Raw genomic sequence first — 15,768 nt, 5'->3', positions numbered from 1 at the left:
AAGGGATCTTCCCAACCCAAGAATTGAACCCAAGTCTCCTGCACTGCAGGCAGATTATTCACCGTCTGAGCCAGTACCTACTCGACCATCTTCCAAAGACTGTCAAAAGAATATAAATAATGCTTACACACAGTGCAACCAGGTATCCTGAAGCTTTCTGGATATCACAATCTTTTCATTAATGTCACAATATTTCTAGGAATTTAGTCTTTCTGTGCCTTAGAAGACTGAATCTCTTTTCTAAAGATAACACACTGTGATCATAATAATGGCAAATGTCAGTGCCAAGCATTGATCTGAGCACTTTACACATATATTCATTCATTTCCTCTGCACAATAATCCTAGGATTATGATCCCTCATTGCAAGACAAGGAAACTGAGGCTCAGGGAAGTTAAGCACTAGCCGTGTTCTTGTGAAACCAGTACTGAGAGCCAGCCACGTGTGCCCTTAGCCACTATGCCAATGACAGGCCGATGACACCCAGTTATTTATCTTACTGAAGACAAACTATAACATGTCAACCCTTGGGAATCTAGAAAAGCAAGTGACATCTACTGATCACTCACTTAAGCCAAACCCAAATTCTGCTCTGGGGACTGTATCTCACCTCCTCGCAACAGCCCTGAAGGGAAAAGAGTATTTTTTAAATTAATTTATTTAGTTTAATTGGAGGCTAATTACTTTACAATATTGTGGTGGTTTCTGCCATACATTGACATGAATCAGCCATGGGTGTACATGTGTTCCCCATCCTGAACCCCCCTCTCACCTCCCTCCCCATCCCATCCCCCTGGGTCTTGGACTGGTGATCTATTTCACATATGGTAATATATATGTTTCAACGCTGTTCTCTCAAATCATCCCACCCTCTCCCTCTCCCACAGAGTCCAAAAGTCTGTTCTTTACATCTGTGTCTCTTCTGCTGCCTCGCATATAGGGTCATCATTACCATCTTTCTAAATTCCATATATATGCATTAATATACGGTATTGGTGTTTTTCTTTCTGACTTACTTCACTCTGCATAATAGACTCCAGTTTCATCCACCTCATTAGAACTGATTCAAATGTATTCTCTTTAATGGCTGAGTAATACTCCATTGCGTATATGTACCACAGCTTTCTTATCCATTCATCTGCTGATGGACATCTAGGTTGCTTCCATGTCCTACTGTAAACAGTGCTGTGATGAACACTGGGGTACACATGTCTCTTTCAATTCTGGTTTCCTCGGTGTGTATGCCCAGCAGTGGGACTGCTGGGCCGTATGGCAGTTCTATTTCCAGTTTTTTAAGGAATCTCCACACTATTCTCCATAGTGGCTGTACTAGTTTGCACTGCCACCAACAGTGTAAGAGGGTTCCCTTTTCTCCACACCCTCTCCAGCAATTATTGTTTGTAGACTTTGATAGCAGCCATTCTGACCGGCATGAGATGCTACCTCATTGTGGTTTTGATTTGCATTTCTCTGATAATGAGTGATGTTGAGCATCTGGAAAAGAGTATTTTCACCATCAACAAATTACACACCTGGGGACTTGCCTGGTGGTCCAGTGGCTAAGACTCCACACTCCCAGTGCCAGGGGCCCGGGCTCGATTCCTAGTGGGGGAACTAGAGCCCACATGCCACAACTAAAGATCCTGCATGGCACAACTAAGACCCTATGCACCCAGATAAATAAACATTAAAACAAATTACCCACCTGAAGTTCAGCAAGATTCAGTAATTTGCTTCAAATTCTAAAATTAATAATTTGGGGGAATAATATGTAAAAAATGCACCAACTAGGCAGAGAAGCGTTTCCATCCCTGCCCGTCTCCTGCACGGGGCATTTCCCAGACCAACTCGTCTCAGGTCTGGATGCCTCACTGAGCCCCAGAGCTGACCCCTGACTTATGCCCACCTGAGGTTCCCGGGTTGCTCAAGGTAAAGAATCCATCTACCAGTGCAGGAGACACATGAGATGCAGGTTCGATCCCTGAGTCAGGAAGATATCCTGGAGAAGGAAATGGCAACCCGCTCCAGTATTCTTGCCTGGGAAATTCCATGGACAGAGGAGCCTGGGGGGCTACAATTCACGGGATCGCAAAGAGAACCGGGGACAGGACTGAGTACGCACACACAGCACAACTGGCTGTGCATAGCACGCAGAGCTGGCTCCCCGCACCGGGTGGAAGGGACACCCAGTCTGCTGGGCCCACTGACCCAGGGGCCTGGGAGGGAGGTGGGCTTTCTGACACTGGGTCAGAATGGCCTCAGGGAAGAGAGCAATCGCCATTGCTCTGAAATCCATTGCTCTGAAATCGCTATTTCAGAGCAATCGCCAAGAGGCAAGAGTTTCACATCCTGATGCAGAATTCCGTATCAGAAGGGAGTCTGCATTTTTCCAAAAAAACACCGTGAACACAAAGGCCCAGCTCTGCCAGGGTTAAAGGGAGGATTGGCGAGGGAACCAAACCACCACTTGCTACTTTATTTCCACAGGAAAATGGATTCCAAGTGCTGAGAAAAGTTGTGCTCTGACAGGCGGCTGTGGACCTCCAGGCCTGAATCTGGGTGGGACTGCCCCATGCGTCTGTCAGTACTTTGGGATCCAATTTACATGGAGCCCAAGCATGTCCTCCAAACCACATGCTGTAAAATCCTGAACTAACACGTTTAATCTGTAACCGCGCTTCGTTTCCTATCTTACTCTCCCCAGCTTTGGACCACATGTTATTAAAGGTTTCACAGTATTTTTTTTCTCTTTTAGCGTCCTTCCTCCTGGATGGTCTGGGTGGGGCTGACCTGAGAAATCTAAGGAGGGAGGGAGCTTCCTGGCTGGGAGGTGCCCACCACCCTGCTGTGTGACCTTGGGCAAGTGGCTTAAGCTCTCTGAGCCTCAGTGTCCTCAGCTATTAAATGAGGGAGAGATGTGAAGGGGTGATTTCTAGTTATCTAGAAACTCCCTCTTCAGGCTACAGTGGTCAAGAAAGGCATTTCAGAGGCAGGTGGATTTCAACTGGATATCGGAAGTTGGGTGGAACCCAGCTGACAGCTGGGAAGGTAAGGAGACATTGAACTCCTGCTACAGTTAAAACAGAACACTCAGCAAGAATTAAATGAGGAAATGTATATATTACATATATTTAATATATCTGTTTACATATAAAGGACATGGAACAATGCCTGGCACAGGAAAGCTCTTAATAGCGTTGCTATCCTTGTTATAACCATTGTTTTCACAGCAGGATTCAGTATCCATTGTTCCCATTTTATAGGTAAGACATCAGTTAACAGGAAACTGACACTCCTGGTTTAAGTTATCTGGTCAGAGTGACACAGTTAATAATCGACAATACCAAGATTTGGACCCTGGTCTTTGAGGCTCAAGAGAGCTGATTTTTAACCTTTAAGCTACACAATGGGAAAGACAGTCCCTTAGGCTAAGGACTAAAAGGCTTTTTCTGAAAATGACACTTAAGTTACTGAGAATACAGTACTTTCGGGGCTTCCCAGATGGCTCAGTAGTAAAGAATCCACCTGCAATTCAGGAGACTCGACTTGGATCCCTGAGCCAGGAAGATCCCCTGGAGAAAGAAATGCCAAGCCACTCCAGTATTCTTGCCTGGAAAGTCCCATGGACAGAGGAGCCTGGTGGGCTGCGGTCCACTGGGTCGCAAAAGAATCAGACACATCAGCAACAAAACAACAACAGTGCTTTCAAATGATACTTTAGTCCTTATCCAATTCTGCAAAATCTATACGGACAACTATATCTCTATTTTTTTTTTAATCATCCACAGCTGCTACCCTTGCTAGGTGCTCAAAACCTGTTTACTTTCACTTCAATTGTTAACTTCAAGCAACATTTGATACAACAAAGCTCCCACCTGTCCCTCTCAGAAATCATGACAACTCGACCTCTGGATGTAATCTGGCTTATCAAACACTTGGCAAACATTGAAGAAAGTAATCTTACCTGTTGAAAAAGAATAACTCTAGGGACCCACCAACCACCAAAAAGATTCTAAATTTGAGCAAGGTGGTGGGGAGAAGGGGGACCCAGACTTTAGTCAGAGTCACCCATTTTTAAGTGTGTACGTGGCCCCTTCCTTTTATAGCACATCAGGTACTCAGAAACATTTACTGCAGGGAATAAGACAGGCCTGGCCCAGGCCTCCTGGGAGGGCAGGCTCACACAGCACAGTCACTTTATCCAGGCCAGGAGGAGTGTGTGCTGGGCTGAATCGTCGTGCAGTGAAGCCCCAGTCCTTCAGAACATGATCTATTTGGAGATGAGGCCTCTCAAGTTGCATAACCACTCATAACGCTATACGAGTGGGTTATGGGCAGGCACTAATTCAGTGTGACTGGTGTCTTCATAAGAAGAGGAAATATGGGCCCACAAGGAGACAGCAGGGACACTCAAGGACAGAGGAAAGGCCACAGGAACACAGGGGCAGGCTGGCCACCAACAAGCCAAGGAGAGATGCCTCGGGAGAAACCAGCCCCGCCGACACCATGACTTTCGACTCTCAGCCTCTCGAACAGTGAGGAAATAAACCTCTGTTAAGACACCCAGTCTGCAGTACTCTGTTACTGCAGCCTGAGCCAACCAGTAGAGTGGGGCGAAGGCTGAGAAGCAAAAAGATGCGGTGTGAAAAAAAAAAAAAGAAGGTGAGGACCAAAAAATCGGCATCAGATCAGCAAACCGTGCATCGTGGCAGATCCAAGATGACGGACTGAAAGTGCAGGGACTGAGAGACGGCTGCGAGTAGGAAAGAGGAGAGGAGCAGAGCACTGATGTTAATCTAGCACTTTCTGTCCCTCGTATGGAGGGCACACACAAAACTAAGGGAAAATCCCTGCCGGGCCAGACCTCACAGGCCAGCCAAGGAGGAAAGAGTTTAAGCATGGGGAAAGCACCAGAGAGGAAGGCAATGATTAACAAAAAAGCACCATAAGGAAATAACGCCAAAGTGTCTTAAAGCTGCACCCGATTCTGTGCTCAGATCTGCATGAAAGGGCTGCCAGGGAGCCCCCTGTCTTGAGGAGGCTGGGGACTAGCCTGAATGGAAGCGGGGTTGAGTAGACTTGTCCAGGGCAGAAGGGCTTCCCTGATGCCTCAGGCAGTAAAGTAAAACCTGGGTTCGATCCCTGGGTTGGGAAGATCCCCTGGAGAAGGCAATGGCAACCCACTCCAGTACTCTTTCCTGGAAAATCCCATGGATGGAGAAGCCTGGTAAGCTACAGTCCGTGGGGTCGCAAAGAGTCAGACACAACTGAGCAACTTCACTTTCAGGCTTTTCCAGGGCAGAAGGTGGGGAGGGGGAGGGGGGAGGCGAGGGAAATGACCTGGAAAAGGGAAATGGGGCAATGGGAAGGAAGGCCAAGTCAGGCAGTCTGCAAGGGGAGATGCTATCTTTGAACACATCGTGGCTGCCTGCAGAGAGAAAACGCGGCAATGAGGACATAGAGGGGTGGGATGGGGGTGGGAGGGAGGCTCAAGAGGCAGGAGACATAGGCATCCACAGAACTGGTCCACACTGTGGTACCTCAGAAACCAGCACAACATTGTAAAGCAGTTAAGACTCCAATAAAATAAATACATAGAATTTTTTTTTTTTTTAAAGGAACATCAGAGGAATACCTTGGGTGGCAAAACTCCACGGCCAGAGCAACAGAGGTTAGCTGTCAAAAGCAAGACCACAGGAGAAGCCAGAGGATTAAGAAAACCAAGATGGGGCTTCCCTCTGCCCCTCTGGGGAGAACAGTGAAGGGGAACCTCAAGGCTCACTGGGCCAGAGAGATACGGACTGTGTTTCGAGTCACAAGGTCTTAGGGCCCCACCAGCAAAGAGACTGAGGTAGCACAGCAGAAGGAAGAAAGCAAATATCAAAGATTTCCAAAATCATAAGGCATGACCCTGGAACATCCTGGAAGGGTTCCAGGTACCATAAATTAACCTGGCTCAGTATCAATCTCCTATGAACATAGGAGCAATAATTTCTCAGCAACCCCAAATTAAAACATTTCTATGATGCAAACCAAACACTGCTTGTCTCCAATTTTTTTTTTTTTTTTGGTCCCAGTATCCCTCCTTTATGGCCAGTGGAGTACCCAGATAGGAAAAAGTAGGAGCACACCCAGAAATCTGACTTTGAGAAAGGCATCTCACTTCTACTTGCTTGCAGTAAAAGCAAGAGAAGCCAAATTCTCACAGTTCTTCGACTTTCTATCCATGTAAACAATCTCAGTCGATTTTTGAATTACTTTGTGGGAACAGATGGTTTCCAAATGTACGACTTCTTACTACAGTATATGGAAGCAATATTACTGAACTCTGAAATTAAGATGAAGAGAACACAGACGCGATTCAGGCCTGCGTCTCTATTGGCAGGCCTAAGGCTTACATGGAATCCTGACCATTCTTTTCTTTTTTTTCTTTCTTTTCTTTCTTGCCTTTTTTCTTTTTTTGGTTAAACAATTCACACCACATACACACAAAAACTTCTCTGAACTATTATAGCAACTGAAAATTCTGCTGCAAAAAACCTTCCACGCCACACACAAAAAATAGTAGCAATAAAACAGAAGCCTCTTGACTTCCTATAAATTATACATCAGCTGTGTAAATATAGTTGGGTTTCAGGTCTTACATCCTTGAGCCTTTTATGATAGGGACTTCCCGGGGGGTGCTATTGGTAAAGAATCTGCCAGGGTGCAAGAGACATGGGTTCAATCCCTAGGTCGGGAAGATCCCCTGGAGAAGGACATGGCAACTCACTCCAGTATTCATGCCTGGAAAATCCTCCCATGGACAGAGGAGCCTGGCGGGCTACAGTCATGGGGCTGCAGAGTCAGACACGACTGAGCACACACACAATTTTATATTTGAAATAAATATCACAGTTAACTCCAAATCACCTGAATTCCAACAAGTGACATCATCACTGAAAGAGCTCACAAATCGTGATCGTGGTAGCAGTACCAGACCTAAGCCCAGGCCACTTTTCCCCAATGCCTTTCTAAGGCAGAAGTCTACTTTTCCGAAAAGCTAAGCCAAATCCGGCAAGTAGCATCACAAACAGAATTCTGTGAGGCACGGACAAAAGTTCAAGTCATGTGACCCAAGCAACGACCCCATAAGCACCTTAAGCAGAGTTCATAGCATTTCTGCCACTTAAATCGCCAAGTCTCTGGAAAAGCGGACACAGCACAGCGCCAGGAGGAGATGACTTTGGGAAGATATTAACAGAGAGTAAATGCTGCCCAGCATAAATATAAAAGGTGTTTATACCTATTATCTCTAGCCAAAAAAATTTATATAGCAAATGAAAAATTTGGTGCCACAAAACTTTCATACAAGAAATTTGTAGCAATAGTAAATGCCTCCACACTACTTATGAACTGCACATAAATAAAAGTATCGGATATGTAAATATAGGTGGGCTTTCTTTTTAGGCTAAGCAAATCACACACATATAAATGTATATAGATATAAGTATACAGATCTGTGTGTGTGTGTGTGTTAGTTGCTCAGCCATGTCCGACTGTTTGCAACCCCATGGACTGTAGCCCACTAGGCTCCTCCGTCCATGGGATTTCCCAGTTAAGAATACTGGAGTGGGTTGCCATTCTTTTCTCCAGGGGATCTTCTCAACCCAGGGATCTAACCCAAGTCTCCCATACCGTAGAAAGATTCTTTACCGTTTGAGCACCAGGGACGTCCAAGTATATAGATATATAACGATTAATACAGGTATATAAATACACCTATAGGTATAGGTAAATAGTTGTATCTATGGATATAGGTCAATAGATATAGATAGGTAGATATGAAAAGGGGGAAAAATAGAAAAGCACACGCAAAAGAAGGAAGCAACTTGTGTTTAAATATTGATAAGTAATGACAAAGTTGAGTAGCAACTTCTAAGCCTTTGTTCACATCAGCAGGACAGCAAGAGCAAAGGTAATTAACCTCTGCACCAATCAACACTAACATGGATTTCAAAAGGTACCTTACCCTTTAAATGCTTAAAACCAAAGAACTGCTAAACCACAGTATGAAAAATTTAAGTTGCAACAGAACTCAAAAAAAAAAAAAATTCTTAGTCAACAATTGAGGTTAAAACGTTTAAATAATGGGGTTATGCCAAATTTTTGCCTAATAACTGACACTCACCAAAAAAACAAATATGATGTCGCAGTGACTAACAAATTAGCCGGTGGAATACTTTCAATGATGAAGATCAAACCCTGGGCTGACCTTTATAAACTGGCACGGCTCAAAAATTCCCAGAGGTTTTATGGCCTATGGTTGTATGCTGTTATTCTGGAAACGTGATTATCGTGTTCCTGCCTTTTCAACAAAGAACAGCCCATGATGCAAGCAATGAGAATGCAGGCGTGTTTGTCGAGACTGTTCCTGCCACACACACAAACGTGGGAGAGCATGCGTGGCTATGGTGCAGAGCCACCAGGCACACGGAGGCCTGGCAGCGCTAACAGCTTTTACTACTAGAAGTCCTCTAAATGGCAACCCGTCCCAGTGTTCCTGCCTGGGAAATCCCACGGAAAGAGGAGCCGGGCAGCTAGAGTCCATTAGGTCACGAAGAGTTGGACATGATTGAAAGACTAAACCACAGTGAAACCAGGGCTTCCCTGGTGGCTCAGCAGTAAAGAATCTGCCTGTCAATGCAGGAGACATGGGTTCAGCCCCTGGTCCTCGAAGATCCCCTGGAGAAGGAAACGGTAACCCAGTCCGGTATTCTTGCCTGGAGAATCCCATGGACAGAGGAGCCTGGTGGGCTACAGTTCATGGGGTTGCAAAGAGTCAGACACAACTTAGTGATTAAACTAAGTCAGATACAACTTAGTGACAGTGAAACCGATCAACAACAATAATAAAAGGGAGGAAAAGCTGTGACTCCTTGTTTTTGAAGTATTAATAGTCAGAATATACGTGATGAACAGAGCCACTTAAATGAGAGTGACTACCACTATAAATGATCCTTACGGCACAGTGACTAATCAGTTCAACAGCAGAAACATAATTTGAAACAAAGCGTATCTACAAAAGAACATCACGTTCTACAAAAACACATGTGACTTCAAGTTTCATTACATTCATAATGAAAAATCTTTACGGCCAAAAGTACGGAATAGTTTTTGAGACCAGATAGATTTCATCAAGTCTTGGGTGCATCCCAGTAACTAAAGGAAACTAATATCCCAAGGATTCAGTTGGGACAGAATGGGAGTGGGGCAGGGGGACTCAGGCTTCAACAGAGAAGCCACAAATCTCAAAGAGTCTTTGCCTCTGCAGATATTTGAGAGAGGTGTCGCAGACAGACCAGGGCCTTAGTTCCACAGGCTGACATATCCCAGGCCCCAGCCATCCGCAGTGCCCTATAGGGTCCTAAGAGCCCTGTGCCGCGTCACCCCATTGCACGGTGACGGCAGGGTGAGAGCTCGTGACCAGAGGTCCCGGCCTCAACACCCGTCTCACGTGTACACACAGCAGATCTCAGACTGTCAGGCACACCCCACGTTCACACCATCTTTCCAACCACAGAATGTGCATGCAGACTTCCATCCACAACCAAGCCAGCCTACAAAACCTGACCCAAACCCCACCTCAGGCTAGCAGAGTCTCTCCTAGCCAGCTTAACTAAAATGACCTTTTTTTCTGAATTTTGCAGACAATGCCTATCTGTGCCACCAGCATCGCACCTTGAGGTCCCCATGGCTTCCCGGTTCCTGTGGCCGCCCCAGCAGCAGCCCCGGCGGCCTGGCCCACCTGATCCCCTCTGCTGATGTCCAGTGGTTTTATTTCTGTCCTTCTGTCTAAGGCAGGATACCAGGACTTCAAACCCTGTTCCTTCCCACATTTGACAGGGGGAATTGAAGGCTGTGTATCATGTTTTTCATATTTTGTTTCGAAATTAAAGGATGCAAAATAAAGGGGGGCATCCCTGGTGGCTCAGTGGTAAAAAAAACAAAAAAAAAAAAATCCACCTGCCAAGGAAGGAGACACAGGTTGGATCCCTGATCTGGGACAATCCCACAATGCCTTGGAACAGCTAAGCCGGTGGGTCACAACTGTTGAGCCTGCGCGCTAGAGCCCGGGAGCCGAAACGATGGAGCCCACATGACCTCGAGCCTATGCTCTGCCACGAGAGAGGCCACCACCAACGAGAAGTCCCCGCCCGGCAACTGGAGAGGAGCCCCCACTTGCTGCAACCAGAGAAGAGGCCGTGCAGCAGCGAAGACCCAGCACAGCGAAATAAAATAAAAAGACCCAGCACATAAATAAAAAATTATATACACATACATATATATTTAAAGAAGACGCAGGGATTTTACTTTTAAAAAAGGTCACTTGGCATCTCATGTGCTCCTGTGGTGTCTTTCTCTCTGCACCTCCTCCAGCACCCGCACTGGCACACACAGGACCTCACTGAGTAATTTCTCATCTGTACTCTTGCCTGGGCAGGCCCTGCACTTCCCATACCACCTTTCCTGCTTCCAGCCTCCCCTCAAAAAGATATCAGCAATAACACACCCCACTCTCTCGTTAATGTGACCAGCTTTCAACAACTGTTCTGTGCATCGGATCCAAGATTTTCCTTTTCATTTTCCAGGACCTCCAGCAATCAGCCTCAGACAGACTCTTTCTTTTCTTACTCCTCTTTTCAATTCACTTCATTTCAGTCATACAAACACCCTTTGGAACCTCCTTATCCCCAAATGACACTATTTAATAAATCAGCACAAGAGCAACAACAAAAAGTCTGCTTTCCCAATGAATGTATTTGCGTACTTTTTTCTCAGACCTGACTTTCTGCTTCAGTTCATATTTATTACTACCATTTGTGCTATTTTACAAGCTACTGAAAGTCACCTTTAATACAAGGCAGCGTGCATATTTCTAAATCAAGATAGCGTACATCTCCTAGAAGTCTTCCCAGTTCATCCTTCAAAATCTGTTTCTTCAATTATCTCCTCCCTCACCCACAAGGAGAATGAAAACTCCATCAGAAGGGGTCAAGGGAGTCTCTGTTGGTCTCTGCTGTATCCTTGGTGCCTCGAACAGTGCCTGGCACTGAGCGGTGCTTGGTGGGAACTTGCAGAACCAATGTTGGTTGAATGAGCCTCCAGGTACCCTCCTGGATCCTACTCCTCTCCACCCCTTCCCTGTGCGCGTGTGTGCCGAGTCGCTTCAGTTGTGTGCAGCTCACTGCAACTGTAGCCCTCCCCAGGCTCCTCTGTCCATGGGATTTCCCAGTCAAGAATACTGGAGTGGGTTGCTGTTTCCTCCTCCAGAGATCAAACTCACATCTCGTAAGTCTCCTAAACTGGCAGGCAGATTCTTTACCGCTAGCACCATGGTCAAGAACACACATGCTAGAGTGAAATCATCAGGGTTCCATCCCTGGTTTAGCATCTAAGTAGAGCGATGACCTTGAGCATGTATTACTCAACTCTTCCCAGCTGTACAGGAGGATCTGAACGGGCTTCTCACAAGGACCCAGCAGGGTGATGCAGAGCCCAGTCCGAGAGCTCATCGTGGCTCTTCTTCCATTTCAGCCAGGGTCACCTGTGCCAACACACAGCCCTTCTTTCCCCAGCTCACCGGCCAGAAGTCTAGATCCTGACAACCAAACTATTTGCACTCAAATATGAGTAAACTGACTGGCTCAAATTAAGGGGGAAGGCCTGAGAGTGTTGGGGTTTTTTCCTATGAAAGGGATGTATGCATTTGATTAACAGAGCTTAAACATCTATTGAGCAGCCCTGGGCTTCTATATTTCCATGTTTACATCTGGGTTTTCAACTCCTGGCCAGATAAGCTACATTGCCCAAGAGGGCAGTTCTGCTTAGGGTGGCTGCCAGAAGAGTTACTTTTACAAGGCATAAACCAAATGGCCTGAATTATACAACTGAACAGGGAGATAAAGCTTTCTCTGTCACTCCCTGTCTTACAAAATTTATGAAAAAGTCCACTTTACATCTTAGGTCTTTAAGGATCTTTGTGTGTCCTTTTGATTTTAAGAGATGTTCTGTAAACTAAATATGAACCCCAGAGAATCCACTGTCTTTACTGTATATGTTACTACTCAGACACTCCACTCTTCTAAAACTATATGCAGGAAATGTCAGCACTGCACGCTGGAGGTAATTTTAACTCTTGCTTTATTTCGAGTTTTGCTCTTCCAAATAAGGAACAGTGCTCTGGGTAAACAGAGCAAAGGGCAGAACACAACACCCAGCTTTGACCTGAGGCAAAAATGTTTTTGCACAAGCAACTCTTTAACACATTTGGGTCATGAAATTTCATGTAAAGGAGCTGTCACATTGACTACTCTTGACTTCAAGAGTTTTCCTAACTTCCTACAAACTCCAGTGACATTCCTCCTCCCGTCATTAACACTGCCTTTGTCCGTAGGGAGTTAACCCTGATGGCTCAGATGGTAAAGACTGTCTGCAAAGCAGGAGACCCAGGTTCGATCCCTGGGAAACGGAATGGCTATCCACTCCAGTATTCTTGCCTGGAGAACTCCCTGGACAGAGGAGCCTGGTAGGCCCAGTCCATGGGGTCTCAAAGAGTCAGACACGACTGAGGAACTAACATTTTCAGTTCACTGTCACTAAGGTTAAGCCTCCAAGATTTAACTCGTTAGCATTTTCTGCACACAAAACATGTGCAAGTGAGGTTTCAAATTAAAAACTTGTAGAACTCACAACCACAGCTCACCACAAACAAGCAAAGAGAGGACAACGGAAATGGTGTTTTAAACACCACCATGCTTCACACTGTTAGGTCTGAAATGAAGAGGTGGTCTCTGCTTTTAACAGCACCGGTCTTCTCCAAGAAACACCAGTAGGGTGAACTCCAAGTTCACCCAACTTTGAAACAAACGTCAGAAGCAGAGGAACACTATTCAGTGCCTCCTTCTGAACATACAGACACAGATTATTATTGGTCCTGCCAGCTCCATTTTCATATCCAATGAAATAAATATCCTGCCAGCTACATTTTCTGCAGTCATATCCAATCCTGCCATAGCTCACCTTACAATCTGCCGCAAAAGAGAAGTCCAACTTAACAATGGATTTTTTTTCTAAGTTAATGATTCAGGCAATTCTTGGAATAACTTCCACTTGAGAAACTGCATCTAAGTGGTCCGATCACGAACCTCCCCAGCTGTTGACAACTCAACTCTGGAAATTCCCTCCTTTTTGCCCATTCCCAACTATCCCTAGATCCAAACTGCAAAGTTTAATGACCCCAAAGAGTGCTTTCTGCCTCTAGTGAACTCAGAATTCTTGTCTAAATATTCATTAGGACTCTTAATAAACGTCCACTGAATTAAAGACGGGAGCGCTGGAATCTAGCTCCAAAAGACCACTGTCTGCCCCCTCTCTCCACCCCCACCCTCCCGCAGGATCTGGAGCTGACAGTCAAGCCATCCAGGATCCCAGGGGTCTGACACTCGGCCTGTGACGCAATGACAGCCAGGAGGTCTGATCGGTGGTTCCCAAATGGGGTACCCACTGCTCTGGGAAATGCTGGGCGGCAAGATACAAACCCTCCTCCAAAGAACTGAAACCAGACGGTGGGGAACCCAAGCAGTTCTATCAGGATCCCAAGGCCCGAATCGCATTCCACCACCCTCCTTCCTGTTTATAGATCCTGCTCCAGTAACTCCAACTACCAAAGGGAAAGCCGACCTCTCAGAAATATGTCAACACATGACATAACTTGAAAACGCTGTATGCTCATTGGCGCGAGTTACAACTTGTCGGGCTCACGGATGGAAAGCGGCGCACTTTAATTACTTTTTTTTTTTTTAAGTATACCCTGCCTTCTCTTCCAGGGCCCCCGCAAAGATCGGATTACTGAGTACGAGGTAGCCTCGGTGGCAGGACCAAACCGCGTGGGCGGTGAGCTGGCGGCAAAGAACCAGCGAGCGGACAGCCGGGCGAAGCGGCTGCAATTCAATTTCGCGACCAGAGCCGCCGCTCCCTCCTCACACAGACGCAGGAAGAGGAAGCCGCGGGCACAAGTTGCCTGATCGCTCGGTGGTGTCGCCGAGGGGGGCCCGGCAGAACCGCGGCGGTGCCCTCGGGTCGGCGGAGGGCGCGCCACCTTTGTCTAGAGGCTTCCCAACCCGGACGGGCGGCGCCTCGGCGCAAAGGGGGCTTTCGCCCGGGTAGGAGGCGCAGACGCGGCGCCCGGGTCCCCAGCCCCTGCGCCGGGCCCAGGAAGCGGCCGCAGCCGCCCGAAACCTCCCACTTCCACTGCGCGCACGCGACGTGCCCGCAAGTCCCAGCCCCGCGGCCACTTCCCAGGCGCAGCAGCGGCAGGGGGGAACCCACGCGCCCGCAGGCTCGGCAGCCCGGAGCAGCCCCGCTCTCCTCGGGCCGGACCGCCCATGCGGGTCGCTGCCTCGGGACAGCACGGGCCGCTGGACCCCCCGGTCAGGCCAGATCTCAGACTGGCAACCGCGTCGGGGAAGGCACGACAGCCCGCCAGACACCCACACCCACCGCCCGCGCTCGGCCCTCTCTCACCTGCCTGCACCGTGTCCGAGAGGTCATGGGCGGGGGCCGCGGTCCTGGGAAATTCCTTCAGTTTCCTGGCACTGAGGTTCAAGCCCCCGGAGTTGGCCGCTTCCTCCAGCGCGCGCTCCAGCCCCCGGTTCAAGGGCAGGTTGAAGCCCCCGCCGCCGCCGCCGCCTCCCGCGGCCCCGCCGCTAGCTCCGGTTCCTCCGTGGTGGTGGTGGTGGGGATGATGATGGGGGTGCAGCGTAGCCACCGACAGGGCAGGCACGAAAGGTTGGGGTTCGCTTCCCGGCGTCGCCATCTTCTCCCGGGCCCCCCCGCCCCGCCGCGCCGCTCCTGCGGGGGGAGGTCACACCTTCCCCCCCCACCCCCGGAACGGGAGACGACAGCCCGGGGCCGAGTCCCCGCGGCGCTCCGCCGAGAGATGCCGGAGGAGGGGCGGAGGGTGTGGCAGGCGCGCGGAACCGGGAGCCGAGAGGCGGAGGCGGCCGTGGCAGCGCGGTCTCGAAGGTTTCCTGTCCCCGGGAAGCTAAGGACTGCGGCGGCGGCGGCGGGCAGCGCGCATGTGTCTCCTCCCGCCCCTGCGCCCTCCTCCCGGCTGCTCTCCCCTCCTCCGCCGCTCGCTCTCTGCTCCGCCTTCCCGCGGAGCCGTCAGTCCAGCCCCGAGCCTGCCTCCGCCGCCCCGGGCGCGGGCCCCGGCTGCTGCCGCGCGCCGGCGCCGGGCTGCCCCTGTACTCGCTTGGGGCTGGACGCGGGGAGATCACGGGGTAGGCGAGAGGCTCTCTCAATTCTGCGAATTATTCGGATTCTTTGACCTCGAGTCCCCTCCCAACCCCCAGAGGCAGTGTTTCACGGTAGGATCAGGCTAACAGACGACCCCCGCCCCTAGCACTTGGGCACCTCCAGGGGGCCAGACGCTGGTCTCCGTAGTCGGCGTTCGTGATCTCAGGCATCCAGGGAACCCCGTGAGCGGAAAAATTGTTTCCCTCAGCCCACAGAGGAAGTGAAGAAACCCGTCTGAGGTCACCCAGGCAGTCAGAGGCGGAGCTGGGTTTGAAAGGAGAGCCTTCGGACTCCAGGGTTGCGCTCCTTCTGTAAACGCCAGGGCTGGACGCCGCTGCGAACAGCTTAGGAGTGGAGCAGAGGGTTTTCTGAGACATGGCAGAAAAGTACAGGCACAGAAAGGAAGGCGTTTTCAAGATGCAGGTCGTT

The 15,768-nt window shown here is 48.7% G+C and overlaps 1 protein-coding gene across 2 annotated transcripts in view; it reads right to left on the bottom strand.

Moving 5' to 3' along the window:
• LRCH1 (leucine rich repeats and calponin homology domain containing 1) overlaps positions 1–15,064 on the bottom strand; it is a 219,731-nt gene extending 204,667 nt beyond the window's left edge. For both annotated transcript variants that reach the window (XM_068984230.1, XM_068984231.1), the window contains exon 1: positions 14,566–15,064. In XM_068984230.1, the coding sequence (XP_068840331.1) occupies positions 14,566–14,857 (292 nt within the window). In that variant the 5' untranslated portion in view covers positions 14,858–15,064. The remainder of the gene's footprint in view (positions 1–14,565) is intronic.
• Between the last annotated feature and the right edge of the window lie 704 nt (positions 15,065–15,768).

Source organism: Capricornis sumatraensis, chromosome 12, assembly GCF_032405125.1.
Source record: "Capricornis sumatraensis isolate serow.1 chromosome 12, serow.2, whole genome shotgun sequence".
Classification (NCBI taxonomy): Eukaryota; Metazoa; Chordata; class Mammalia; order Artiodactyla; family Bovidae; genus Capricornis; species Capricornis sumatraensis.
The sequence above is the reverse complement of the archived record's forward strand: the minus strand, read 5'-3'. Positions and strand labels throughout refer to the sequence as shown.